The sequence below is a fragment of the Trachinotus anak genome, unplaced genomic scaffold (assembly GCF_046630095.1).
Source record: "Trachinotus anak isolate AG129_WGS33_773 ecotype Australia unplaced genomic scaffold, CSIRO_AGI_Tana_v1 ptg000004l, whole genome shotgun sequence".
NCBI classification, from domain to species: Eukaryota; Metazoa; Chordata; class Actinopteri; order Carangiformes; family Carangidae; genus Trachinotus; species Trachinotus anak.
In genome coordinates this window covers 18,001,983-18,029,738 of record NW_027273855.1, presented here as the reverse complement: position 1 = coordinate 18,029,738, position 27,756 = coordinate 18,001,983, and the positions used below count along the sequence as shown (strand labels likewise).

The 27,756-nt window shown below is 40.3% G+C and overlaps 3 protein-coding genes across 6 annotated transcripts; 1 reads left to right on the top strand and 2 right to left on the bottom strand.

Annotated features, from left to right (window-relative positions):
- Positions 1-3,471: 3,471 nt before the first annotated feature.
- On the bottom strand, positions 3,472-12,264 carry slmapb (sarcolemma associated protein b). 3 transcript variants are annotated; one of them, XM_071476535.1, is made up of 11 exons: positions 12,130-12,264; positions 11,750-11,809; positions 9,549-9,677; positions 9,379-9,453; positions 8,933-9,235; positions 8,267-8,454; positions 8,184-8,221; positions 7,842-8,013; positions 5,903-6,037; positions 5,325-5,412; positions 3,472-4,923 (listed from the first exon to the last, which is right to left on the bottom strand). In XM_071476535.1, exons 2-10 carry the CDS (start codon positions 11,799-11,801, stop codon positions 5,329-5,331), a joined length of 1,176 nt encoding a protein of 391 aa, XP_071332636.1. In that variant the 5' UTR covers positions 11,802-11,809; positions 12,130-12,264; the 3' UTR covers positions 3,472-4,923; positions 5,325-5,328. The 3 variants fall into 3 exon arrangements, with proteins under 3 accessions (XP_071332636.1, XP_071332633.1, XP_071332635.1); XM_071476532.1 differs by having other exon boundaries at positions 8,184-8,454; XM_071476534.1 differs by lacking the exon at positions 5,325-5,412 and having other exon boundaries at positions 8,184-8,454.
- Positions 12,265-15,287: 3,023 nt separating this feature from the next.
- LOC139620727 (ceramide synthase 5-like) lies at positions 15,288-21,832 on the top strand. 2 transcript variants are annotated; one of them, XM_071476537.1, is made up of 10 exons: positions 15,288-15,463; positions 16,725-16,827; positions 17,042-17,172; positions 17,329-17,386; positions 18,482-18,532; positions 18,674-18,761; positions 19,267-19,395; positions 19,688-19,790; positions 20,346-20,502; positions 21,125-21,832. In XM_071476537.1, exons 1-10 carry the CDS (start codon positions 15,288-15,290, stop codon positions 21,266-21,268), a joined length of 1,140 nt encoding a protein of 379 aa, XP_071332638.1. In that variant the 3' UTR covers positions 21,269-21,832. The 2 variants fall into 2 exon arrangements, with proteins under 2 accessions (XP_071332638.1, XP_071332637.1); XM_071476536.1 differs by having other exon boundaries at positions 18,674-18,766; positions 19,684-19,790.
- LOC139620724 (NACHT, LRR and PYD domains-containing protein 12) lies at positions 20,246-26,414 on the bottom strand. Its single transcript, XM_071476530.1, has 9 exons — positions 26,250-26,414; positions 24,427-26,032; positions 24,185-24,346; positions 23,896-24,069; positions 23,596-23,769; positions 22,928-23,101; positions 22,637-22,810; positions 22,377-22,544; positions 20,246-22,246 (listed from the first exon to the last, which is right to left on the bottom strand). Exons 2-9 carry the CDS (start codon positions 26,019-26,021, stop codon positions 22,177-22,179), a joined length of 2,691 nt encoding a protein of 896 aa, XP_071332631.1. The 5' UTR covers positions 26,022-26,032; positions 26,250-26,414; the 3' UTR covers positions 20,246-22,176.
- Between the last annotated feature and the right edge of the window lie 1,342 nt (positions 26,415-27,756).

Genomic DNA, 27,756 nt, shown 5'->3' with positions numbered 1-27,756 from the left:
TTTCAGCTCATCTTGATAAATTTGGTTAGAGTGTGGTGCAAGTGTAGGATGATGGATAGCAAATAGAACAAAGGTGGTAAATCCTGTTTTTAAGTCTTTTCCTCTCATTAAAGACAATTTTGGGTTCTGGATATTATTGTAAATGTTTGATGTGTAAACAATAACTCGTATTAATAAATGTATAACTTAATGCTGTAACAGTGACGTTCCACTGCACGAATCCTGAAAGAGCCATCCATTGTTACCGACTGGGTCCCCACTCCAGGTTCTTGATCAGAGAGAGAATAAACAGTTATACTATAGAAACACTCTAGGTTATATGTTGCCATCACTAATGAGCAGAAGTTAAAACTAATTTTTAATTTTTAATGTTTTTTTTCATTTAGACAAAAGTGCCTGCCAAAGGAATAAATGTGGATATATAGTTACAAATGATAATTGACAACGCCTTTGAGTCACGCTTGGTGAACTTTTTCACACCACCATTTTTCACATCAAAGTCACTGAATGTGTTTTTTGTCTCCACTGTTGAAAACGCTGTGAAAATCCCCCTACTGAAACAGGCTGAGGCAAACCAAACCAGACACCTCACATCTGGTTTCAAGCTTAAGCTTCAGGTCCAAAACATGCCACTGGGTGTCATGATTGAGTGTCCCCGGTTTCCTGCAGGCAGTAGTGAATATCCGAGGTCTTTCTTTGCACGGGCCACTGGGTGTCATGACATCCACAGACTGTGAGACGTCATCACTTCTGCTACGGGGCTGCACAGGGCTGCCCCTTAAAAATGGTCATGCTACATACAGACTCCTTCAGAGGAGGCTGACCACCATGTGACAAGACCCTGTCTCCAAACCTGAACCGCTCCCAGGCCCTCAAGGAGGGAGCTTCTTTGTGGGGGTTTTGTACCTTCGCCTTTTTTCTTCAGTTTTTTTCCCCCCTTTTCTTCTCCACCCCAGTGGCTGCGCTGCTGACCTGTGATGGGTAGTGGCCAAAGAAAAACAGAATAATAAAATAAATAAGAATACATACATAAATAAGTGGCTAAATGACTATATATCAGTGAGAATATATGTGCCTTTGTTTGTTCTCTTCTCTTAGTTAAATAAATAACTGTCAATACATACTGTAGATAGGTAAACATTTGAGCAACCTATTTCAATTTCATACCACAGAAAAGATCAAAACTCTTCACTGTGTTGTGATTCAGGAAAACTGGTGAATTATCACAGGTACTCAGGACTTCAGCATTAATCAAACGGTAAATTAGAGCCATATGAAGTCAAGATTACACTGTAAATACCAGCGAATGGAGTGTGGGGCTGCTACTCTGCTGCATCTCTGGGCTACTACCCATGACCCACATACAAAGTAGAGCAGAACAAATGGACATGACAACTCTGCAGAGAGGCTCGCCTTGCATGGGAATGATTCTCAGTTTTGGATTTATATAGGGGCTGTCCTCAATCTGCTCACATGTCACATACACAGTGTTTTCCCCAGGTTGCCTGAGTGAGAACCTCACCTCACATTACCTACATCATCCTGGTCGTGACGTCGTATCCTGAGAGGGATCCTTGACAGAGCAAAGCCTGCAGGGCAGAAATGTTAGAGCCAATGTAGCAACAAAAAAAATGTGGATCAGGTGTGGACTACTCATCCACAGAGTGGCAATGGTTTCCTCTGGAGCTATGACTTTATCAACATTGCAAAATTTGAAATTTAGGCCATCTAGTCCTGTTGAGAAATATGCTGCGTCCTCTTTCACAGATTTACAGTCACTGTGGTGAGCCTGCTAAAAGGGTGTAACTGCACTGACTGCTTAGCCTCCAGTCCTTCTAGCAGTCACATTAAGTCTTAGGAACAAGTTGCACTTGTTTGATACTACATCACACCTCCACTCACTTACAGAGGTACTCCAGTGATTCAGTGCTGCACTTTCATACAGTTGGCATCTAACAAGAGACCAATTTAAAATGGACTGCCAAAATTGAAGCAGCAGAGGCTGAGATATTCTCACTTTTACTCCATAGTATCCCATAATTCCTATCATGCCACTCAGGTGTATCTTTCATTAGACTGTTCTTGCCTCCTAAATGTCCAGGTATTCAAGCCCTATCCTCCAGTTTTTAACCCAGGCTTTCTGTTGTAAATGTATAATTTTAAGCCCAAGCAGGGACAACACATCAGGGTCATTTTTTTCAAACTTAGGAAACCTCCCCCAGAACCATGAAAATTGAATTGTAGTACTCCTCATGACAAGTAAGGGTTGGGTTATGCTCGTACAGCTCTATATCATAAGATCTAGATCTGAAATTGATCTTGATCATTGAAAATCAAGTATTTATCGTTGTTCCAAACTTGAAGATGGAGTGAAAAGCCACAGGGAGGGGGGAGATGTAATATTGTTTTACAGTACATTTTCTCCCGTAAGGCAGCCGAGGAGTTTCACTCAGAAATAGTTGTGTGAAGAATGAAAAACAGAGTTCCAGCCCTGCCTCTTGTCTCACCTCTGCACAGCCAACCAATCACTGCATTGAGTGGGTGTGAATCTCAGATCTTTGATTTCAGAAAGTTACTGAATTGGTGAGACACAGCCCACTGAATTCTGTTGTCACAAAGGTCTCTGGGCAAGGGCTCTCTGAGCAAAGGGCTCCGAACAAGCATACTGGCCTTTAAGCATGAAAAAAAAAAATCACTGTAATGCCCCTTTAACATATTAAAAGAGGCAATGATGATGTAAAGTCTTTCCCATTGAGAAAGATCACCACCTGCAATTATCTCTTACAAATGTTCGAACAAAAATATAGTGAATACATAGTTGACGGAACAAAAATCCTGCAAATTGATTGAATGATTTTTTTAAATGAAAGAGCAATGGTTCAACACTCTAAAGGCCTACAAGAATCAGATTAATTCATTTTGTGTACCAAGAATGGTTGAATCCTGTGACCAAGACAAAGTGCATATATGTAGAATGTGGGGCAGGTGATTGAGCACTTCCAGAGGAGCAAAGAGTGTCCTTTTTTCAAACTGTAGGTCGCTAATAAGTCTGGCCAAATATTGCATGCCTTCACTGAAATACTGTGTATACTGTAGATGTGATGTCCTCTTCCATGGTCCATTGTTTGCCAGCTGATGTACACACTGTGTTCACTTGAGAAAATCTCTCTTTGAGGAAAAACTGTGCTTCCTGCTGTTAGAATCAACCAGGTTCTTTCAATACCATCTGGAGGGTAGAAACAAAAATATTTATCAAAACATATGTCCCTCTCCTTAACATATTGAAAAAAAAGTTATAATATAGATGGTCAATACCCATGAGTACAGCTTAGCTTAGATATACTGTATGCTCTCAATGTTGCTCTACGAGGTGATTCAGAGGCAAAACCGACAGTAGCAGGTATGACTTCATCTAAACAAAGCTTGGTGGCTTCAGTGACTACGTGCTTATGCAATGACTATAAGGTGCAATTATGAGCTTAAGATCTTTAATTGAGGTCACTCTTACATTATAGAGCAATTATTAACTTTAAACCCATGAAACTATACCTTTCCATCTTTTACAAAATACATAGATTTTGTACTAATTTACAGGAAATCCAACAGAGTCAAAATGACCATAAACAGGAAATTAGTAGATATATTCGATGATAACATTTGAGATTTTTCCACAAACTCATAATGCATGCAAACATTTAATCAATAGAAAACTATATGAATATATGTTTGGGCTGGTTTACAAGTTCAGATGAGTGTAACATCAGTTAAAAAAAACAAACATGACATTTAAAGTATTACACCAGTTTCCTATGGTCACTACTGGTAAGAGGTGACACACAATCACTGAATACCATGCATTTAAGTAATATAGTGTTATTTTATGTAATACTGCACATTGTCTATGATTGATTGCAATTTTCAATAATTTGTCTGTTGCACCCAACTTATCCTTGTCCGTGTTTTCCCTGGTGCAATAATGCTGGGTTATATGACTTTTTCTTTGTTTTATCCTCGTCTATTGAGAAATAGCAGCAGGTAGTGCTGCAATGTCAACTGAATCTGAGAGGCTGGCAAGTGGTGCGGAAAAAGGAAAAAGTGTCCTGAATAAATTCAATATTTTATCATCATGCATCTTCAATGACAAGCAGAAGGCCGAAGGAAAACAGAAGACACACACACATGAGAGGGGGATATTTGCAGTCCTGAACTAGATCCTGTCAATGATGGAAATTGTTCTCAGGGAGAGTTGCTGCGGTTTTGTTAATGGCGCTCTGTTGAAAAACTACAATATAAGTTCCTGCCAAGCTAAACCCTCTGCTCTAATAGCTTCCCCAGTCCTGGTAATGGTTATGGTAACACAACTTAGTGCCCACCACAACCATCCATTGATGTATTGTTATATATCTAGGGCATTCATCATGCACTTGATTAGGGGCTGCATTATTGTGATAATATTTATTATTTTGACAATTACAGAGATGTGTTACATTTAGGGAGCTTCAAACTCCAAAAATATCCTCATATATATTTAGAATCAATTAAGTGTCAAGAGTATCTTTACATTCATTATTGGACAATAAGTCAAAATAACAACCAAAATATAACCCAACTAGAGTTGCTTCACAGACCAGACACACAAACATATTAATCTGCACACAGAACTGACATTCTTTTATTAACATCTCTGCCATCTAAAATAGAGCATCTTAAAAACTAAATAGTGTTAAGTATGAGCCCTCCTAATTAATAGTGCAGATATGATAAGGGGGCAAGTTTTTCAGTTTCAGTGCAGACAAATCTGATGACAAATATGGATTCATTTGTGTGTGTTTGAGCAAGTTGCCCTCAGGTCCTGAGGAACACAGCAGCAGTCACAGCTGTTAGAGCCACAGCAACCACAGGTCCCCAGATCATCCACGGTTTCTGAAACAAGTGGTGACACAGAAATAGAAACATGAGCATCACCACATGAAACCGCCCATCCAAGGATCGCCAAAGCTTTGACAGAGGGAGCTTGCCATTGAGACCAATGCAGTACACAGAGAAAGTAAGTTAAAAACAGCTCTTTCACGATAAAGATAAGCCCATCCAGGCCAACTGAGAGAAACAGTTGTTAAGCATTAGCCATCCAGACAAGACAAACAGATGTCACATGTTGGAACTGCATGATTAGAGAGGTTAGATTTCTCAGACATTAATTTTGAGGTTTCCCCAGAGGAAGGCATTCTGGGAAATAAGGGAAAACCTGATTAGGTCATGCAATGATCTAAAAGACACTGATGAGAATGAAAGATGTAGGCCGACTTGACAGGAGTAATGTGTACCTTACTACCACAATGCGCCGAAGCACCAATACAGCAAAGCCAGGATAAGGCCGATGACTATGGCTTGAACAGGCAGCAATAGGGATGTCTACAGAAGGGAAGGGATATTATAGTAATCAACTGCAATGGGACATACTTTAGTTGGGCGTAGCTTTATTAATAAACTACTCAGTCAGTAGTCTGTGTCTATAATTGGTGTTTATACAAATCTCAATGTCACACATGTCAATGTCTAAAAGCAACAGTAAAAGACAGTGGATGAGTACAAGGGAGCAGGTGTGCTGTGGTTACAAAAATACTGTGAATCTCTCTCAAGATTCACGTCTTATGCCTTAAGACATTTCACAAAATAAAAACATGTTCAGAACACTGCTGCTAAATTTGAAGCAAGCAATTTGAAGCTCCCAAAACCAATACAACTGCAGATGTTTGCTTCCGATGAAAATACAAGCTATGGTGTTATTATTTCTAAAATTTATGCTACTCTTCATATATCATTTGTCAAACAATGATGTGGTTTTGTTAAGAAAAAGACTGTCTTCTCTTTGCTGTTGAGTGTTTGACAGATAATCACTCACCTTTGTTCCTTTCTCCTGTAATTCCTTCATGTTGGCTTTGCACCCCTCAAGTTCATCTGTGAGCAACTGTTTTTCCTGCTCCGACTTCTCATACTTTTCCTTTAGGTCTGACAGCTCTGTCTTAGCTTCCTCATACTGCAAAGCAAATCATCATCATTGTTACTATCATTATTATTATTAAAAAATTAATTTCAACTAAACACATAGATTCATCAGTTAATTCAGTGTAATGTATTATCAAGTGTAAATCTTGCTAAAGCTGCTAATCTGGGTACTGCTGAATGTCCTCCGACAGGGTTTAACAGGCTTGCGCAGTCTCTCCTGCACAGCAGTGCACTGCTGAATTTTGTATATATTTAGCTATTCAGGGCGAGTGTAATCTACCCTATAAAGACAACTGTAAGAGCTCTCAGTTTCCACTTTCATTCAGTGACATAAGAGCAGCGCACCACATTGGGATGAATGACTTGTAAGAATGACTTCATCTCTGCTTTCTTCTATTCATCACTGCCTGACCTGTCACAATGTCACAGCAGTAGCTGATCCCAATCCAGGCTGAAGGATGCTTTCAATTTTATATCTTCTGGGTTAGAAGCTGGGGATTCCCAGTCATGTAAATGGACCCATAGATTTCTTGGAAATCACTATCTTCCTTCCTAAGGCATTCTGGGAAGCTAATCCTGTACAGATATTTCAAAGTGTTTTACCACTGAAGTTGCTGCACTTTCCCCTTCGTAGTCTAAATCAGTATCCCTTTATTTTGTAACGGCCTTCTTCCAGCAAATTAACCAGTGCTTGAACCTGTGGTCAGTATTGTAAATTCTATGTTGGCTTCAACATGCAGCCATGGTGGCTGCCTCTTTGTCCTGGGCTGGGTAACTGTCAGTGAAAAACACAGAGGGCGACTGGTTCAGGGTCCGTCTTTATCAGTTGTCTCAAAATAGAAAATCAGTCCTAACTGGCTCAAAATACCCAGTGACACATACTTAGTCCACTTTTATATGAAAGGCTTATGAGAGAAAGCTCTTGTCTAACTTAGAAAAATCATCCTGGAGTAGGTAATAACAAAGGTTAAAACAATTAAAAGAATAGTATTTAAACAATTTGATGGTCTGGGATACTGTCAGGCTTTGAGTAATTAATACAAGAACCAAAATTAGAATAAAGCCTAAATGGAGTGATTGCATCATAACATATTGGTTATTCATCCTTGGTCACTGATATTAAATAGTCCCTGCGTACAGTAAAATCTGCAATCTGTTTTACTGTTCATTAAATAAATTTTCTAAATGTATTATTGTATTATTAACCTTTAATGTTGGGGGAGTAGTAATACAAGTTTAGCTTTTTTCTGCATTTAATTTTGTTTTTCTCGCATCAAATTACTGTTATCAGCCTGTCTGCATTTTGAATATGGGGAATCCAAACTGCAATTGCAATGAAAAAACTTCTACCCTTTGCTTAGAGTGCATGTCAAAAGGTTTCATAAATACTGTAACATATTGTCAACATTGGCTGTGGAAAGCAGCATGGTCAGCAGCAAACCAGCAGCAGCTGCAGTCCTCTGGCAGTGTTTACACTGGACCCATTCTGTCACTGTGCCGCTGTGCACTCAGGATTGTTTTGACCTTACTCACAGATCAATACACAAGCATGTACTTGCATGCAGAAATGCAATAAAAAAGACTTGAAGCCTAAAACATCACTTTGGGCTGCATTTATGTGTGAAAGCACAAGTGAAGTGCGAGCCATTATATCACCAGTCAGTAACAGGATTGAACAATGTGAGTGAAAAGCATCCAGCATGGACAGGGTCTACAATAACTGTCAGGTATAAGATTGAAATATTGTTAGGCCTAGCTTAGAAGTGATTCTGAGATGCTTGTCAAATAAGGGCCTAGCTCACTCAGGTTGATATCCGTTTATTTTGAGATCATACCTCTCTCTGCAGAGCCTTGCTGCGACTGTCCGCTTCATCCAGCTGGGTTTGCAACTTGGTGCTATCCTGCTGGTGCTGGAGCTGCAGGGATGCCAGCCTCTTCTCCAACTCTTGCTGGGATCTCTCTAGAGCTTTGAGGCTGTTGCTCAGTTCAACATTCTGGGCACGTGAACTATCAGAAACAAAACAAAACTGAGTTCAATAGGTGGAGGACCACAAACAGAAGTACGTACATATACACACTGTATAGAAAAAGATGTTGGCGCAGGGTCAAGCAGACAAGAGCAGACAGAGCACAAAGGTGGGCGTGAAGCAGAATTTGTGGTAATATTGCTCACTGACCTGGCAAAGTCCTTCTCCAGCTGCTGCTGTTTCTGCAGCACTGCCTCTTTCTCAGAGTGCAGTGCTGCACATTCACTCTGCAGGGTGCCCTTGTCTTTCTGGTGAGTCTTGAGGAGTTCCTCCTTCTCAGCCCTGAGGGAAGCACATTCACTTTGCATACTGTTCCTTTCCTTCTGGTGCTTATTCACGAGGTCCTGTTTCTCAGATCGCAGAACAGAACATTCCTTCTGAAGGCCATTACACTCCACCTGCATGGACTGCAGCTCACTAGCTGTGAGGACAAAATAGATTTATGTAATAGCATATTCTTTGAGCAGATGCTCTGTTCTTAATTAGCTTACAGATAAAGTGAAAATCATCACAATATTTTTTTTTACATTTTCTCTGAGCTTGAACAGGCTAGTGTGCATGAAGACAGATTTCAAATCATATGGCCACTAAGCAACACTTTCTTAAGTTGAGATTGTAAATATTTGACACTAACTGAGACTTAACTTTGTAGTTTAAAACTGTTTACCAGCTACAAAGCTCTCATTCACAGTGGCAACTCCACAACCTAATGTCGTTTAGGCAAATCATATCATTTTATAATTTGTAAATATTAAGAAATATTGAGAGAACTTCCGGCTCAGGACTACTCCTTTCACTTAATGACTAAATTAAATGACACTATAAATATTGTGCCAGTCATACAATCACATTATTGTCCTTATAGTTAGTATAAATGTGTTATTTGCACCATGTAGTACCTTGTATCTCCGCAGTTTTCTGCCACTGCTTGCTCTGCTGCTGAAGGTCATGCTGTAGGTTGTCAATCTCATGCTCGTATTTGTTAGCAGTCTGACGCCACTTGTCCAGATCCTTCGAGGCGGTTGCCAGGTTAGTCTGGATAGCAGCGACATCACGGTCCCTCTCAGCACTGGCTGACTCCAGAGCACGTTTCAGTGACTTCACCTCATCACGTGCACTTTGTAGCTCATCACGTGAACTGGAGGAAACATCTATCTGCTCTCTGAGAACGCCCATTTCATCTTGAAGCTGCCGCAGCTGGCCTGTCCGAACCAGGGTAAGTATTTAAATTTTTGTTGACATTTTTACTTGGACAAGATAGCAGTACAATTCAGCCACTTTACTCTCCAAATCCTCAGTTGCAAGCAAGAGCAGATGGCTTCATACAACCAAAAAAAAAACATACCCTGAAGAAGTTTTATCTGTTTTGCAGATTCATCAGCTTGTTGTTTATTTTCTTTTCTCTCTTCCTCCAGGATACCTGCAAAATATAATTGTATTGATTTCATGTATTTGTGTGTGGATCTGTATAAAGTGGAGAGAATGGTGTGTATTTAACAAGATGTTCAACGTTACTTTGGAGCTCCATGCATCTGTGTTTCTCGGTATTAGCTAGCTCCTGGGCTTCACGAAGTTCGTCATTCAAGCGCTTAATAATTTTTTCTGAGTCCCCAGAGGACCCCATGTTTGACTTGGTCAGGTCATCTGAAATACAGAACAAAAAATGATTATCCAAGCTACATGAGAGTATCTAGTTGTAAGAGCCGAGCTTAACGTCCTACAAAATCACTTGAGTGCATACAGAAACATTAGAAAGTTTCATTCATAATGATACATCAGACAATAATGATGGCAATTTAATACCATAAAAATAGAGGGATAACTCAGAGTTCCACTGTATTAACTTTGCTTCAGTCCCAAATATTTAACCAGGGCTGAGATATTAGATGATTTCCCAAGATATTAAAATGGGCCTATTACATAAACTAATTGCCAACCCAGAAATAGACACAACTGCATTATCTGCATTTTTTATCCAAGCTTTCATTCCAAATTGTCCGTTACCCCAGTGACATATGAGTCTCTGGCACGTCTGCATTGCTTGTTAACAGCAAGTTACTGTAAACAATGCACAAAGGGAATGGACTAACCAAGGTTGCCAGGGGTCTGTTGTGTTTCCTAGAGGAGAAAACAAGCTCTACACATACTTGGGCTTTGCAAATGCCCAGTGACTATCTGGATCCCCTAATCTACCATGGCTAGAAAAAGAGATGACCTCATCTCAGACCGAGCATTTGGCAGAGGCGAAAAAAAAAGTCGTGACAGGTCACACATGTGCACCATAAATGGACACATGAGAGGACTGACACAGCCAGGAAATGCTGCATTTGTTTTGAAAACTGTGATTTCACTGAGTCAAGCACACATGGCTGAATAAACACACTGTACAAATATACACACTCATGTACTGTTTATAACTTCTGTTGTGATTTCAGTTGGTGCTATATAACTAAAATAAATTCTTTAGTAGCGCCACCAGATGGCATTGATAAATGCCCCTGAAATTAACAGGTATGAAGCAACTGTTGGAGGCTGGTGGCACCCTCTGACTCAGACACATGACCACCCAGCTGTGTGCCAGACAAAGGATGGGCAGGCAGTGCTATGTCCTGCATGTGTGTATGAGGTTGTGTGTTCCTTCATGCATGCATATGTATGAGTGAGAGTCAGAATGTGAGTGGGCTCCCTGTAAGTAGAACTGTGTCATTCCAGTTTGTGTGAAAGATGAATGCCCTCTGAAAAGAGCACGAGGGATAAAGAGTATCTCAGATGAGGGCATCCAACATGTTATCTTTAGTAACATTAGTTATTATAGCCATTATGCCTTAGAGTCGCAGAATGGCACCTGACAAAGTGATAATGGGATTAGTCTTTGGGTAAAAATACATCTCTGACTAGTTGGGGATACTGAGCATCACACTGCCTCAAGTGACGACAGAAAAAATTGTAGGAGAAAGTCTTTTTTTAGCTCAAGTGCTGAAGGCTAGAACCATCATGGTCAATCTTTCCTGCTGTCGGTTTCCTTTCCAATGAACGTGACAGCATTCTGAAGGTTAGCACTGCTCGCACCGAATGTCTCCAGTATTTAGTGAGTCTCTATAAAACTGCTAATCAAATGGCTAGAGGTGATATTAAGTCCCAGTCACACACACCTCCAAAATGTGCTGTATGTGACTGAAACTGAGAAATACCTTCATCAAATGACTGAGCTACTGTTGTCGTGAGGACACTGTTTGCTTTGTGCTCCCTATGTACTGTGCAGTGTAGCATTACAAATTCATTCATCATGCAAAATTGATTCATTCACTAACATGCTTGCAGATACTGTCTGAGTCATACAGTTGATTTTTATGTTCTCTGTATTGCGCTCACTTCATTATCCCCTGGATTTTATTTTAATCGGTCTCCCTAAATGTCACAGCTAACACACATCAGTCAGCTGATGTGCCCTCTGTGTAAAGAGATTCCATCTTCTAATAAGCTGTTGACACTAGAGAAATCAGCCTCTAAAACAAGGCCATCTATAGCTCTAAAGCCTACAAACTGTCCTCATAGGTCCAGACACTCGTTTTGACTGTGACTCATGCTTTTTTCTCTCCTCACACTGTGAGTAAGATATGCTGTGTCAGGTTAGAGCCATTTGAGGAACAAAACAATGCCAAGTCATTCACTTCAACTGTCCGTCCGTTTAAAAAATAATAACACAGTTTGTTTACCTTTAATCAGTGATACGTTATTCAGGGGATCACTCAACTCTTTCTCATCCATTTGCTTATCTGTAAAAAAATAAAAAAATAAAAAATAACATATGTGAATTCACAACACACACAAGAAATCAAGAGCTAATGTTACCAAATAAAATGTATTTTAGATAAATACCAAAACCAGAATGATTAAGACTATTACTGCCATTGTTATAGTTAAGAATCCGAGTAATTTTTAAAGGTAAACACAAAAATGCATGTTCATCTGAGAACACATAACAAGTACTTTTGGAAGAGGCATCTGCATTGCTGCTGAGAAATTTTCTTTGAGGACAAGGTCACAGAAAATGTGCTAATAAAGGTTAAAAATAAAACTTAACAGGAAATATTACCTTATGTGATCCAGGAGCTACAGTAGTCTTTGTGCTGAGGCTACAGCAGTCCCTGACATGAAGAACTCTTCTCCAACTATCAGATATTTTCAGATGCGAAATGGAGCAGTCCAAGCAGCGAAGGGGAGGGGGGCACTGGGGGAATGACAAACACTGTGTACAAGACATGCCTGCTATATCGTTGGACTGAAGTCAGTAAAGACAAAGAACTGTTTGAAATAAATGCACTAATACTAGGAGTGTGCTTAAAATGCTATGCTAAGGGTAATTCAGATCAATGTCCTCAAAAACATGACCCCCCTATTTTGAGGCTGAAGTCCAGAGACCCTAAACACTAGGTCATGTATCCGAGTAGGGCATCTCGGAAGCTGCAGCTGCATAGTGACACAGAGAGGTTTTGTTCAGGGATCTGAGCTGTTCCCTGGCCAGTTGGTACTGATGTAAAAATCTACAGGATGAAACAGAAGAGGGATTGCTAGTGTGAGAAGGTGTGTCTTGTATGGAACACATCCACCTCTTCTTTGTTTTGCCCTCTAAACCACTCTAACTCACTTGACATGAATTACTGGCCTTGAGGGTTAGATCTACACGTCATCCTGAAGGTGTGTAACTAATACAGGGACGACCTGTATGTATTGTTCAACTTGTCTTTAATTGCACTGTAAAATACCACAGATGGCCTAGATAATGAAAGAAAGCATTGGCCTATACTGAAAAATATGTCAGGCTGTAACTAAGGAATAATTGCATTATCAATTAATATATTGGTTATTTTTTCGATTGATCAACTAGGCTATAAAATGTCAGATGATAGTGTAAAATTGGTTAGCACAAGACTTTCATCGTAATTTAAGAAATTTCAATTTAGTTAATTTCATCATTCACTGTGAGCTACAAAAGCTGATGTAGCCTCACTGCTTTTTCTGACATCAGTGCAGTTATTTTATGCTGTGCAGTCCTATATCACGGATGATATGTGTTATCTTCAAAATAGTAATGATACAGGCTCAGTGGTACAAGTATGAACAGCTCTCAAGTGAAATGTTTTGTTTTTTTAGATCAGTGTATACTTAACATACAGGGAGTGAAGAATGCTGCACCATACCATGCAAATTAGTCAGTGTCAAGAGGACTCACCCAACTCGCTCTAAAAGTCTAAGTAGAAGCCACTGGGCGGTTTCTAGGGAGTTACCTCAGGACAATGTGAAATGCCACACTGTTTAATACCTTCAATGAATTGTGTGAAAAAGCGACCAGGAACATATTTTAATGAGTTTGGATTTTGCTATGTGGCCAGATTCCAACCTGAGACATTAACCCTGGTTGGGCAAGTTAGTAATGTGGTAAAAGTTTTAAGATATAAAGTTGCAAATCATTGACATTTTTTTAGTCAATAATCAACCATTCTAACCCTCCATTTTCAGAAAATTCACTCTCTTCAGTTAAGGTGATAGAGATTTTTAACAAACTCACAATAAATGTTCACAGCACAGATTCAACTTTATGATCATTTTGGAGGATTAACCCTTCATGGAGGTAGCATGTATTGCAGAGTGGTATTAAACTATGTTATTTTTAACTAGGTGTAACCTAGTGGTATGCAAAAGTCTGGGCATCCCTGGGCAAATTACATGTTTTATTGGTTTTTGAAAAGGAAACAGAACCCCTGCAGCAAACACACATGAGGGGAAAATTTGCTTTTCTTTATATGCTAATGGACTTTTACTTATTATTTCATGAATAAAAAAAGATTAAGACAAAAAAAAATTAAATAATGCTAAAGGGCTAAGTACTGACTTAGCACCCAAACCTTTGACCATGCAACAATTAGTTTCATTTTTTCTTTTGTTTTTAAAATTCACAAAATAAAAATTAAGTAAATTTTAGGTAATTTTCTGGTTAAGTTTATCACGACTATCAATTTGCTGCTTAAGCAGCATGCACCACTCTAATATATAGCTGATATATATCACTAGTTGAGATAGTAACTAGTAACTTAAAAAATACAATTTCTGACAAAGTCACTAAAGTCTGCTTAAGTTGATTTGGGCTTTGGGTTGGGCTCACTCTAAATGTTTATTTGATGAGGGGTTGGATTCATTTGTTTTCAGTTTAAAGTTGAACAAATTAGTCTTCGCAGTTTGACCAAAGCTGACCAAACTTTTGAATACAGTTGTAAACTGAGAACTGACTGTGTACAGGTATATGGTGTGCTATATTCACTTCAGTTAAAGGTCATTTTTGTAATGGTCTTCCTGTGGACATCTCTCACCCAACCAAGAGAAAATGAACTCAAGCAGACTTCACGGACTTTCCCATATACAGTATTTCCAATTTATCTAAACTAGTTAAGTTACCTGATATTGCCCTAAAATGTCTTTAATAATGAGTTTAATAGTTACATGTAACTATTAAAGCCGCTGTAACTTTCCACCAAACAACTCCTACATGTGACAATGTTAGTGTTAATTGGCTGTGATGCCTAATTAGCATCAGCTAATTGTAAACAGGTGGTTGTGCTGTCAGTTGCCGTTAGCTTACTTTAATGGCCGTACCTGATTTAACCCTAAAACGTATTTAATAGTGAGTTACAGAGTCAAATGTGGCTAAACATTTAGAAAAAAGTGTTTCAACCGCCACAAATTATCACCAAACAACTCCAAAAATGTGATTAAGTAGGTGTGGATCTGATGTAATGGCTAACTAGCCTTAGCTAATTATAGATTGGAGTTGTATTTGTCAGTTAATGTTTGCTAACGTTAGCAACCTTTGACTTAGCTCTACTTTGGAGGAGCGATGTGGAGCCGCAGCCGCAGTCTCTCGGGCCACACTGGAGGAAGCAGTTGATCCATCCAGTGGAAAACTTTGGTAAAAGTTGCTTCATCAGTGTGGTGGGTGTTGCCTTTCGGCTATTACGTGTCATGCTAGCGGTCCGCGTAGTTACTCCCAGCAGTCAACCAGAAGTGATGCTTAGTTCGTGTAGTGTTGTAGTAGGAGGTGGGGACATTATTGCAAAGGTTTTTCCACTTAGTTAAACCAACACACCAGATGTCCGACAAGTAGATTTCCCCGGTTTCGGTTTACCTGTTTTTTTTTTTTTTTTTTGTTTGTTTTTTTCCTGCTTCTGCTGATCTCGGGCGTTTTCTTTTCCCCCCCCGATGACTTCCTCTATCTCGGCCTGGATTTGGAGTGAGAGATTCTGGCTTCCCGAAAATGTTTCGTGGGCGGACCTGGAGCATCCACCACCTGGTGTGGAGTATCCGCGAGTGGGACACATACTGTACGCCCTGCCACTGGCTGTCGGGGTTTTTCTACTGAGGCTGCTTTTTGAAAGGTAAGTCAGACCCCTGTTTGTTGTTTGTGTCGGTGTACTTTCTCCTATATTTCTGTGCCTGCTCTGGATGAGTGCACAGCCGAGAGATCCAGGCTCAGATTCAGCTGTTGTTCACAAAGAAGGAAACTACAACGTTACAAAAATGGTAAGTCCCTGGTAAGGAATCTTATTATATGAGAATATATGATTTCAGAGTTTGACTTATCCCATGATGTTGGATACATCAGTCAAACTTTATCTATCTGGACAAAAGAGAGAACTAACAACAAAGATAGTTTTAATTAAGTCACTGTGATTCATAGATGGGACTGTTTTAGCTTTTATCTGGTCTGTTTCTTTCCTTTTTTTTTTTTTATTAGAAACTTATTCTAAGATCCTAAAACACGAATTTCCTGCTGTTGATTTTGCCTCAGCCTCTTATTTAACACTGTTAGCATTCCTTTGAGATGATGACACATGAAAATGACTCCACTGGCTTGATGTTTACCTTGCTCAACAATTATAATTTTCAAATAATAGTTTAGAGGACAGACAGATCTGACTTGGGGCATTTTAACCGGTCTGTGCAGTCTTCCTCAGTCCTAACTTCATAACTGCGCAGAGAGTCATCTTTTTACAGCAAAGTTCAGCTAATATTGAGGTCATGTAAATGGGCCTAACTTTCTGAGCACAGCTTTATTTAGAGGAAAATCACCAACGAAGGGGCAAGCCAAAGCCCAGTCTGTACTTCTATTCATTCAGTCTTTTTCCATGTTGGGGAAACTCTTCCAGATAAGTGGGGTGTTGTTAGATTGAGATGTAATAAATGGCTCAGGGTTTTGGGCATGAACACTGGTTAACTCAACCAGATGATCTTGTGACACACATCAGTATTTTGGTTAGAAGCCGCCCCATCTCTGTCTCCCATACTCTCACATGACAGGTCATCATGCTCTGTTTATACTAGGTGCTACATTCCCCAGTCTCTGCTATAGCCTCCATTATGCTACCGTTCCCTCACTCTAAGAAACACACACATGCATGTCAAATGTAACTTTGTGGGCCAACTGTGAAAGTTCAACAGTTCATGTCAGTTAAAGAATCGTTTGCTTTTGTAGTCCACCAGTTTCTGTCGCCTGTACAAAGTATTTACCTTCTCTCTCGGACTCCCTCTGAATGTCTCTCTTAATACCACACCATCTCTGTGTCCCCTCCCTGCCCCCACCCTCTCTCTTCTTTCTTTTTTTTTTTTTTTTTTTTGCCTCCGTCTGTGTGTATACAGGCTAGTGGCCAAACCCTGTGCCCACATACTTCAGATTCAGGCGGGAGTGCCTCGGCGAACTCAGCCCAATGCTGTCCTGGAGAGGCTGTATCAGTCCAAAGCGGTACATAAAGCCCATGTCTGTTCTGTAGTCCATTAAATGTTCCTCTACACACTGGTACTCTGATGTTATTGCACTGGAATACACCACCACAGACATAATGATATGATCAGTAAATACCTCTTATAGTGTGACAGGCATACCTACTAGTATTATGGTTTTACAAGTAAAGGCTATGGAGAGCAAGTCATTTGTAATTGTTATGTGTTGTCCTTAGTGTCCAGACACGAGGCAACTGGAGGGACTGTCTAAGCAGCTGGACTGGGATGTACGGAAAATACAGAGATGGTTTCGCATCCGTCGCAACCAAGACAGGCCCAGTACGCAGAAAAAGTTCTGTGAGAGCATGTAGGTCCCTGCAAAGGTTCCTACTAAACTGCTGTGTAGTTTGAATCCAGTTGATGAGTGAATAATCTGTACTAGAGCACATTTGAAAACAATTTAAGAAAAGTTAATATGACATGGCTCTGTTTAAACCAATTCTACTCTTTTCTTTCATTCCAGGTGGCGATTTACATTTTACCTGGGCATTTTTATCTATGCCATTCGCCATTTGTGGGTGGTGAGTTTAAAATGGCATACTGTATGCGTTTGTACTGTTGCACTGACATGATGCAGTGCTTTAGCTTTTATTGGAATGTGAATGTGTTTGTTAATCAAATCAGAGACAGGAGAGGTCTGTCTTAAAACAATAGTGAGGTGCTAATATGTACACTGAAACAGGTTCTTTTTTGGTGTAATCATGCCTCCTGTTAATGCTAGCCATTAAAAGATGGCTTTCTAAAGCATTCACAAGTGTTTCAATCCACCTACTTTCTGAAAAGTCCAAACATTGCAAAAAAGCTTATACACTCGGCTTAGGTGGTTGTATGAAAACAATGTGCAAGAAAGTGCAATGGAAACAGACTTAGCAAATACATCTTAACATATGTGAAGCATGCAACTTATTTGTCACTCAGGCTTCCACTTAAGAGAGTTAAAATAGCTGCAGATAAAAACAAATATGTGTGGAGGAATTAATTTAATTCCATATCTCCATCACATTTTCACAGATTTCCACTATTTGAGGTTTGACTGGCGCTCTCTTATTCTCATCTCATTAAGCCCTCTTCTTCTGAAATGGGTTAATGGCAATTTAACTGGAGAATCAGTACCACCAGCTGTTTATCTTGATGTGCTGATCTCCTAATAGTCAGTGCAGGATGGAAAGTCAATTCAAGTAAATTTTTATTTGTATAGCACCAAGACACAACAGAGGTTATCTCAGGGCACTTTTCATATAGGGCAGGTCTGGACTGTACTCTTTAAATAATTGATTACAGAGGCCCAACAGGCATTAGTTTGCATTTTCTCTCAGCTCAAATTTGCACTACATTTGGATAGAAACATAGTAAACATGAGTTACACAAAGTTTTTTTTATCCACTTCACTTGCCTAACTCAGACTGCCGAAGCCTTATATTAGCTTTAGATAAACTGTGAAAAGGATTTTTACAAAAAAACCAAGGACAGTGGAGTTCTTAAAGGCCAGTATGAACAAGAAGAATTATTATATCAAGCAAAATCTGTTAACATGTTCATATGGGCCTCTGATACAGACTGGAAAAATCTGCAAACCTCTCCTTTAATCTCATGAACTGTTTTACTGTTTTACTCAGTCGCCTTGGATGTGGGATACCAGACAATGTTGGCACAAATATCCTTTTCAGGTTCGTGTTTTTTTTTAATTTACTGAACAATCATATTCAGCTACCTATATTATCACTCTAATCAGTTAAGCGCCATAATATTTGCAGGTCAGTATGGCTACATATTTGTTAAAGGCGTTTCTGTTTCTCTCCCTCTTGAAGCCTCTGAGTCCTGGACAGTGGAACCACTATGTAGCTGAGCTGGCTTTCTATTGGTCTCTGATGTTTTCCCAGTTCACAGACATTAAACGTAAGGTGAGTCAACATCAGCTTAACTAACACAATTGTGCTGCCTCTCAGTGGCTCCACTGAATACATAACGCCCTTTGTGTCAGAGCTGTTTTGCCAGTTTTTCTTATTCACTTTGTTTCATATCCATTTCTTTGACAGGGTGTTTACAAGCTACAAACTGTCAGATCATTTATAGTTAACCGGCATCGAGAAATAATAGTATGTGCTCTGGCAGAACAGGTTATGTGTCATAAAGATATGCACTAATTACACACAGCTGAGCATCAGTCTTTCATCTCAGTATTGACACAGTGTCTTTTAGTTGTTTTTTTAACTTCCAGTTTTCAGTACAAAGATGAACAAGTGAGGATTACTCTTCAACTAGTGACTTCATCTCATTGTTCCTTTAGCTGCAGGAGTTTTTATGAGTTTGTACATTTCCAGTGGCTGAGTAAGCAGCTCGAGTGTCCTCTCTCTTTCTGTCATCTCTCTTTTCACTCATTCTCTCATTTCACTGATGATAGGATTTCGTCGTCATGCTTGTCCACCATCTGGCCACCATAATCCTCATCACGTTCTCCTATGCCAACAACATGCTAAGAGCTGGCACTTTGGTCATGTGTGTGCACGATGCATCCGACATCTTCCTCGAGGTAAAGAATTCAGTGATTTAAACGTTTTTTTTTAGTTGATCCAAGAAGCAGACTTGAGGGGGCTTCTGGGTTTGATTCAGCAAAGCCACACATTGTTGTACAAAATATAGGTAAACACAGCTGGGAACATATGTGCATGGAAATAATCCTACTGTGCTGTGAGCTACTTCTGCCACTGGTATGACAAAAAAAAAGGCTCATACTGACATGAGAGTGATAAGATAACACTGAGGTATTGGTTTCATATTTTATCACTGTGAATCATTAATGCCTTATTTATTTTCCAAGGCAGCCAAGCTGGCCAACTATGCCAAGTACCAGAGGCTATGTGATGGCCTGTTTGTGGTGTTCAGCATAAGCTTTTTCATCACTCGACTTGTCATCTATCCTTTCTGGTGAGAAAAACAAGAGTTTCTTTACATATCAGATGACATACTTATGTCAATTTCTCACATGTTTAACTATTTGAAGCCATTTCACAAAAATTAATTTCTTAATCTCTTTGAATTTGTTAAAAAAAAGTAAAAAGTTTATTGTTCTTCAACCATTTTTATTGCAGTCATAATGAAAGGTTTGAAAGGTTACTCTTTAAATTTTACAATCAAATTATAAGAGTATGCTTGGGCTGATGTATCAATAGTATCTAATAGCATATTTCCCACCATATGCAATATTTTGCATAATGATATATACAATTTATTTTTTAGGCGAGTTTGTCCCTCATTTCACAGCTTTGCTTACACATTGTACCTGGGCATCACTTGTGACAACTAAAACTTTGAACTGCTGTTTGGTGGAAGCATCCCTTATACCTGAAACATAAAATACAATGATATAATTATATATTAAAAAAAAAACAAACAAAAGACAACCATATTTTATATATAAAAAAACCTCCCCTCTTCAAGAAAAGAAATCAAGTAATCTCTGTATGTGTGTATTTGTTGTAGGATTGTTTACAGTGTTCTGTTTGAGAGCTGGGAGATTGTTGGGCCATACCAGGCCTGGTGGCTGTTCAATGGGTTGCTGCTGGTCCTGCAGACTCTTCACATTATCTGGTTCTACCTCATTGCTCGCATTGCTATCAAAGCAATATTCAAGGGAAAGGTTAGTCTGGTAATCTTTTGCGTCTAGTACAATTTTTAGCCACAGTGGCTCTAGGGCATTGTCTGTCTTTACTTTGGTCCAGACCAGACTGAAATATCTTAACAACTACTGAATAGATGAAATAGTGAAATAGTTTAGCAACAATTGAATGAACTGTAGTGAAATGTGATACAGTTAACCATAGTACCCCAGAGGTTTACTTTGGTGATCTCTTAAGTTTTCAGCAAGTACAATCTGCACCTCAAAACTTTTACTTATCCAGTAAAATATCCCCATGTTTGCTAGATAGTTTTGTGGAGAAATTCATGGCTACCCTTGATGATGACCTGGCATTTCCTCAACGGCTACCAGCAGGTTGACATTTGTGGTTTTGAGTAACATGCCTTGGATTGCCTTCTAATTTAGTATAGACTTTCATGTCGCCCCTTAGGATGAATAATAATAACTTAACCAACAGTAGCGCTAACACACTACATTAAGATGGTGTCAACATTACTTGCATCAGTATTTTCCATGTTAGCATGTTAGCACACTGACAGCCTCACAGAACTGCTAATGTGACTGTAGACTTTCCCCAGGTTTTAAGTAATTAGTAAAGCTGTCATGTGGATTCATTTTACAGGTGTCAAAAGACGACCGCAGTGACATTGAGAGCACCTCAGATGAGGAGATTTGTTCCAGTGGCAGTAAAAATCCCAGTCAGACCCTAAACACAAAGGACCGCAGTCACACTGGTAACTTTAATGGAGAAACTCATGACCACTGAGTACCATGGGGAGGATGCTGACTTCCAGCGTGGCTTTCATTCACCTCCTGCGAGCCTGTGAGACCTGCCTCATCACTTGACCTCCTGAAAAGACATTAACTTTTTTTTTTTTTCGCTGAGTTGTTCAAACGGAGAGAGGACTGGACACAGGGCAACTCCATGTGTGGAATACAGACTAAGCACTGTGCCTCTGTGGTGTCAGGTTTACACTGTGTGAGGTTTACTCCTGCCCTTTGCTTACAGAAGTAGATAGAGAAATGTGTGTGGTCTATCTGCAGCTCGCTGTGTGTGTGTGTGTGTGTGTGTGCGTGTGTGTGTGTGTGTGTGTTATCTCAAAGTTAGAAATTGCAGCAAGTGCCTTTCAGTGCATATCTACACCGCTTGTGTCAAAACTCATTTTATACACAAAGGTTTTATCAGTGAATTTGGTCATATATTTTACAGCTGTACGACAAATCACTGCATCTGCCTTAGCTGAATATACTGCTTACAAATTCCAAATGCCTAATGTCTCTCTTTAAAATGCCAAAGTTTTCTTAATAAAACATAATTGCATCAAATCCAGTGATATATGTGGACCTTTTTATATTATAGTGAATATGACTGTATAATGAGTAGGGTTGCAATTGACAATCATGTTTATTATTGATTAATCCTCAATTAATCATTTGGGCTATGATATCAGAACAGCAATCACAAAGTCCTTAAGGTGAATATATCATATTGCTTGTTTGGTCCAACCAACAGTCCAAAGCCTAAAGATATTTTATTTACTTTCACCTAAGACAGAAAAATAAAAAACTAATTCTCACTCCCGAGTGCATCTGTTCAAATGACAATAACAGGGCAGCACTCAGGACAGTATGCGATCCTGGAGCAGTCTGTGAGATGGATGGACTAACCCGCCTTCAGAATCTCACTTTGTCACTCTCGTACAACATGTTGAAAACCTCCTCACTGAAGTCGTTGTAGCGCAGGCTGGAAGAGTTAGGAACAAAAGCAGTGGTTACACTCTTGTTCAAGAATGCTTTCTTGTACTTGGAAACTTTCTGTAAAAAAAATACTGGCTCACGGTTGTTTATAAATAACTGAACTGAATCATGCTTACTTCAACTCCTGCATGATAGGGCTGTCCTCCATAACTCGGATAAGGGCTGGAACCGAAGCATCAGTCAGAGAGTTGTTTCTCAGTTCCAGGTTCTTCAAAGTCTTACTGGCTCTTACAGCAGCACTCAAGTCCTCAACACAGGCGTCCGTTAGACCGGTCATTTCAACACTATGATGGAGGAGGAGATGGACAGATTTGCATGTAGTGCACACTGCAATGTCTTGATAAAAAAGGTATAAGTAGAGTGTTTGTCAACTCACTCCAGTTCCTCCAACAGACAGTTTGGATGTGCAACAGCAGCCCAAAGATGTTTAACCCCTTGGTCTCCGACTTTATGCATACCTACAATCAGGGACTTAAGTCGAGAGCTCCCACTTGTCAGCAGTGAGCCCAGCTCCTTGAAGACCAGCTGGGTTAACTCACATCGTTTCAGCCTGTATGGTGGAGCAGATTTCACTGACGCTGTTATCTGAATTTCACCAAATATTTGTGAAAGGTGGTACTGTATCACCGAAAAGTCAAAAGAGTTTTAATAATACAGGCGACTCTACCCGAGTTTTTCCAATGGACATCCGGGTTGACTGAGGGCTCGGCAGAGCAGCAGCCCCCCCTCCTGGCCCAAATCATTCACTGACAGATCCAGCTCTGACAGACTGCAGTGCTCTGACATCAAGGACTCCATCAAATGATGACAGCATGCCCCTGTCAGCTCATTATCAGACAGCCTATACAAAGAAATAAAAAATAAATTAAAAGTCACACGTAGCAGAAAGATTTAAGTCCCAGCAGAATGCCAGCATCCCATACACTGTTTAAGAGAGACTTGCACTTCAACCAACTGGTCTGTCTGGCATGTCACTGTTCGGGTGGATTACTGGTCTGTAATGAGCTATCATATTTGACAGATTTCTGATAAAATGCATTTTATAATATTTTTTTCTAAGCAAATTGATTCTACACACACGCAAACATACCCACAAATAATCTTCATTTTCAAAAAGTCTTGGATATTCAGAAAAAGAAAATGTAAAAACCATCCAGATTTTAAGATAATGAGAACCTGAGAGGCTGAAATGTGGTAATAGTACAAAAATATAGTTTTTGGCCTGTCACTAAAAGAGCTTTTGAATATACTGTATTTTTTTTCTTTTGTAAGTCAAGCAGAACATCAAAGGAAAGGCTCTGACTGAACTTTTATCATCTTGAAACACAGACTTACTTGAGGCTTTGCAGTTTACAAAGTGGGTGTTGCAAGGCCTTGCACAAAGCCTCCATTCCAGTGTCACCAATTGTGTTTCGTGCCAGTTCCACTTCTCTCAGCTCTGAATTGCCAGAGCACAAAGCTGCAGATAAAGCCTCCATGGATGCTGCAGTCAACCCGCAGCTTAGTAGCCTTTTAATAAACAAAATAAAGTCATTTTTTTTTAAACCTTCAAGTCAATTATTAAAACATAAATAGACAGCGCTGGCAAAATACAAGTTTTTTTTATTATAATACCACACTTTTGCAAATACTTACTGGAGCTGCTGTAGTTTGCATTGAGGACTATGGAGTGCTTTGCACAGTTTCACCAAACCCTGGTCCCCGATCTCATTAAAACTTATATCAAACACACACAGCTGAGAGGCGCTTGAGGTCAGCACAAACACCAGATCTTCACAGCTTGCCTCAGTCAGTCTGCATACTCGAAGACTAGGTAAATAAAAAAAAACACAATATCAAGAATGTATTAATTGAACTGATTGATTTTTTTGCCTTTGAAAAATGGCTGTTAGCGTAAAGGCAAAGTTAAAAGAGTAAATCTCACTTTAAGTTGTGCAGTTTGCAGTCTCTGAGTCCAGCACAGAGAATCTTACACTTTTCGTCTCCGAGGCGGGTACCCTTAAGATCCAGCTCCTTAGTGAGTCCTCTGCTGACAGCTGAAGCCAGGTGAGGGACAGCACCTGCACTCAGGGAGCTGTCTGACAAGCTATGGACACAAAAGCCACATTTACACACGACGGTACAGTTAACACCTGCCTTGACATATGAAATTTCACCATGACTTACAGTATCTTATGTGATAAGCTCATTGCTGGAGCCAGGACTTCTGCTTGTTCCTCTGTCAAATTCCTTGTTCTGTACAGATTCAACAGCTTCATCTCACCCAGGCATGTGATGACATAGTTCAGAGCAACACAGTCCTGGAGGCTCAGGTCACCATAGCTGATGCCTGTTCGTGCTGACGCGGTGATGATCTCTTTCACCAAACTCTTATTTTGAGCTTGATGAAGCAGATGGAAGCAACGCATGTGCCTGTCTTTGTAAAATCCCTTCAGTGTTTCCTCTGAGCTGCTTTTAAACCAACTTTTGAAATCCATGATCTGATCTGGGTTGAACTCCCCCAGCAGGGTCTCCAGCGGCCTGCGCTGAATTGGCTCTGAAAGCCCTGACAAGAAGAGATCCGGAAATTTTGCATGAACTTTGTGCTCTTTCAACATCTTCTCCACTCCCTCAGATGTTGACTTGTTCAAAAAGAAAGACACGGCCAAGATGAACTCCTGCATCAGCTGGGAGGTGAAAGAGAAAACGCATGCGTCCGAATCCAGGTCACCATCTACTTGCAAGAAAACACCAACTGAGGCAAGAAATCGCTGAAAACCAAAGGAATCAAGTTCCTCTTTGGTGCAGCTTGAATGCTGGTCAAGAGAGCAGTGTGAAGCCATCCTGCCGAGGGCCAGCACTAGTTCTCTGTTGCAGGCCTCGCTCAGCGAGAGCGCCTGAATCAGGTGAACCAGGATATCTACGCACATCTGAGATAATGTTTCAGGAAGTTTTGCTCCAGCATCCATCAGAGTCTTGTAAATAGAACAAACTGTCCAACAAAATCTAGGAGAAGTGCAGAAATCATAAAAACCTAGAGTCCTTTCCATGTGTATTAGTGCTTTACTGGCAGCAGCTGGGTCAGTAAAGAACCCATTGAAGTAAGCCTCTCTCTGGGGCTTCAGAAACCCCAACACTTCCACCCGGGCGCCACTCAGAAACTTCGGGCACCCCATCGGCCTGGTTGCCACCACAAAGGCAGCCCCTTTCAGCAGTGACCCGTGAAGCAGACTGGCTATCAAACAGGACACTGAGACTGCCTGGCTGGGGTCAGAGCAGAGGGTGTGGACTGAGGGGTCCAGGTTACGTTTGAATTGATCCAGATCATCGAAAACAAACAGCACATTCTCAGGCTTCTGCAGAACTAGGGGCATGGACTCAGGGGGCATATGGCCGTGATGGTGTTGCATTAATGCCTCCAATGACAGCACACCTTCGAGAGAATTTATCTCCCTCAGCCGGAAATAGAAGACAAAAGAAAAGTTTTGCAGGTGTTCACCTTTGGCCCAATCCACAACTAGCTTCTCCAGCGCAGTGGTTTTACCCGAGCCTTCTGGACCCATCAGCATCACACTTCTGATTTCGCCAGACAGAGCGGTGTGGATGGCATGATCAAGGGAGGACAAGTTGTCGTCTGCATTTCCGCCTGTCCACTGAGCTTGGCGGGTCAGCTGGGATATGTACCCACTGTTGTTTATCACACTGACAGGCAGCTCTCCACCAAGGAGTGTTGACATGCCCATTGGCTTCAGGATATGAGTCAGCACAGTATGTTTGTCCATTGTGTGAGTCCCTGTTGAGAATGTGAACACATAAAATACAATTCACAGTTATGAAGACGTGACTCTCAGTGTGACTGCATGCAGGGCACATGTCATTCATGTCTGCTAGATTACAGTGTAATAAACTGCCCCCTCCCTCCTCTGAAAGCTGTCTCCTCACATGTCTGGACCACACAGAACAATGCACATGGTCATTTTTCAAAACACCTCAGAGGAAAGCACAGTTACCTTAGACGCCGTGTTGCTGGAAAACAATGCAAATGAGCCGTGTCGTGAAGAAAAGCATATCCTTAGATAGCAAACAGATTTCTGTTTTAATGGGTGAGGACACGCCCCACGCCCATGGGATTACAACACAACTTTTTTTTTTTCCGCCGTTTAAACCACGAGTGGCTCAACACAGGAAGCAGCGTTTGGTTTTAAGCCCCGAGATGTGTCTTACAGGTACAAGTGAACTGGAAGTCACTTGGTATTAAAGCAAAACATAACAAAACACAACACAGTTTCAGCATTGATCTTGATCATCTGATCAAGCCAGTACAGGATCATCCCAGCAAACAGGAAACCACATGAGAACGTCCCCATGAGGTTACCTGGGGTGCTTAGGTGAGCACATTTATAGGGTAATTCAATCATAATATACCCATTATCTATACTTTGTGGTGGTAATACGTCAATGCTTTTTCTTAAGTAGCTTTTTGTGTACTACTGTAAGTCTGAATTAAAATGTAGTAAACCTGTCTATCAAATAGTGAATCAGAGTGACTGATGATAACTTCTCCGAATGAAAATAATATCTCAAAATACAAAATATAATTTTTTTTTTTTTTTTAAGTTTCATGGGTCAGAGGTCAGTGAAATGTTGCCAGGTACATCTTCTTCAAGGTAAACCAAGCTGCAGTTTCTCTCAGTGAGCACTGGATAGCAGCAGTATACCTTCTTTTGCAGAGCCCTGGCTGAGTCTGGTCTGCTGTGGTTTACTCTATCTTTACTGCAACTGTATTGTATAAGTCTAATTTATGCAAAAAGTAAGAGAACTGCAGTATTTCAGGATACAAATTCTTGTTTTAAATTGAATATTAAATTCTTCTTCTTTTCAGACATAATACAGACTGAAAGGCAAACTGTGGCGACCGGAGCAGGGAGTTGGCAAGTTAGTTGAAAGTTAGCAGTATAACTGTGAATGTAAGGTGCAATGCATTTGCACTTTAGGCTGTTTGTCAGTAAATAAATGCTACTACTCGCCAAGACCCAAGTTCCTGCGTCTTCATTGCGCTTCCCAACTGCAGCGCCGATGAGCCATGAAAGGTTAACAACACTGAGGCAGGTAAAATGCAGGATTCTGCGTTGTCACTGCACTGGAGTGTGTCATTGTTGGTTAAAAGTTAATATTTTGAATATTTTATTATTATGGTCTCCTCTACATTGCACATTTGATATATTTAGTGTCAGGCCAAAGGAATAATCCGAGAACTTGTTTAGACAGGAAGAGAAAGGTGAAGATGTCCAGGCAGAGAGCAGCAAGATGCAGGGGAGAAACTTACAGTACAGGAACGACAGGCGGCACAACAGGCCCTAAATTTAAGGGTGTTGGCTGTGTTTGCCTATCTGTAAAAGTCAAAACATGCCATTGGTCAACACCAACAATGCAAGTATCATCCATTAGCATCCATTCTCTAGTTTTTGGGGGTTGCTTTTTCGAGCTCACATCAGCAGCCGTGGCCAAAGTTTGCAG

Coding starts and splice junctions, on each gene's coding strand:
- slmapb (XM_071476532.1), bottom strand. CDS start 11,801: ATGGATGAGAAAGAGTTGAGTGATCCCCTGAATAACGTATCACTGATT. Junction 9,678..11,749: donor TAACGTATCACTGATTAAAG/GTAAACAAACTG, acceptor TCTGTATTTCAG/ATGACCTGACCAAGTCAAAC. Junction 8,014..8,183: donor CTGGAGAAGGACTTTGCCAG/GTCAGTGAGCAA, acceptor TGTTTCTGATAG/TTCACGTGCCCAGAATGTTG.
- LOC139620727 (XM_071476536.1), top strand. CDS start 15,288: ATGACTTCCTCTATCTCGGCCTGGATTTGGAGTGAGAGATTCTGGCTT. Junction 19,396..19,683: donor CATCCGACATCTTCCTCGAG/GTAAAGAATTCA, acceptor TTATTTTCCAAG/GCAGCCAAGCTGGCCAACTA. Junction 19,791..20,345: donor CTTGTCATCTATCCTTTCTG/GTGAGAAAAACA, acceptor TATTTGTTGTAG/GATTGTTTACAGTGTTCTGT.
- LOC139620724 (XM_071476530.1), bottom strand. CDS start 26,021: ATGGACAAACATACTGTGCTGACTCATATCCTGAAGCCAATGGGCATG. Junction 23,770..23,895: donor TGCAAACTACAGCAGCTCCA/GTAAGTATTTGC, acceptor GTTTATTAAAAG/GCTACTAAGCTGCGGGTTGA. Junction 23,102..23,595: donor TGTAAACTGCAAAGCCTCAA/GTAAGTCTGTGT, acceptor TTCTTTGTATAG/GCTGTCTGATAATGAGCTGA.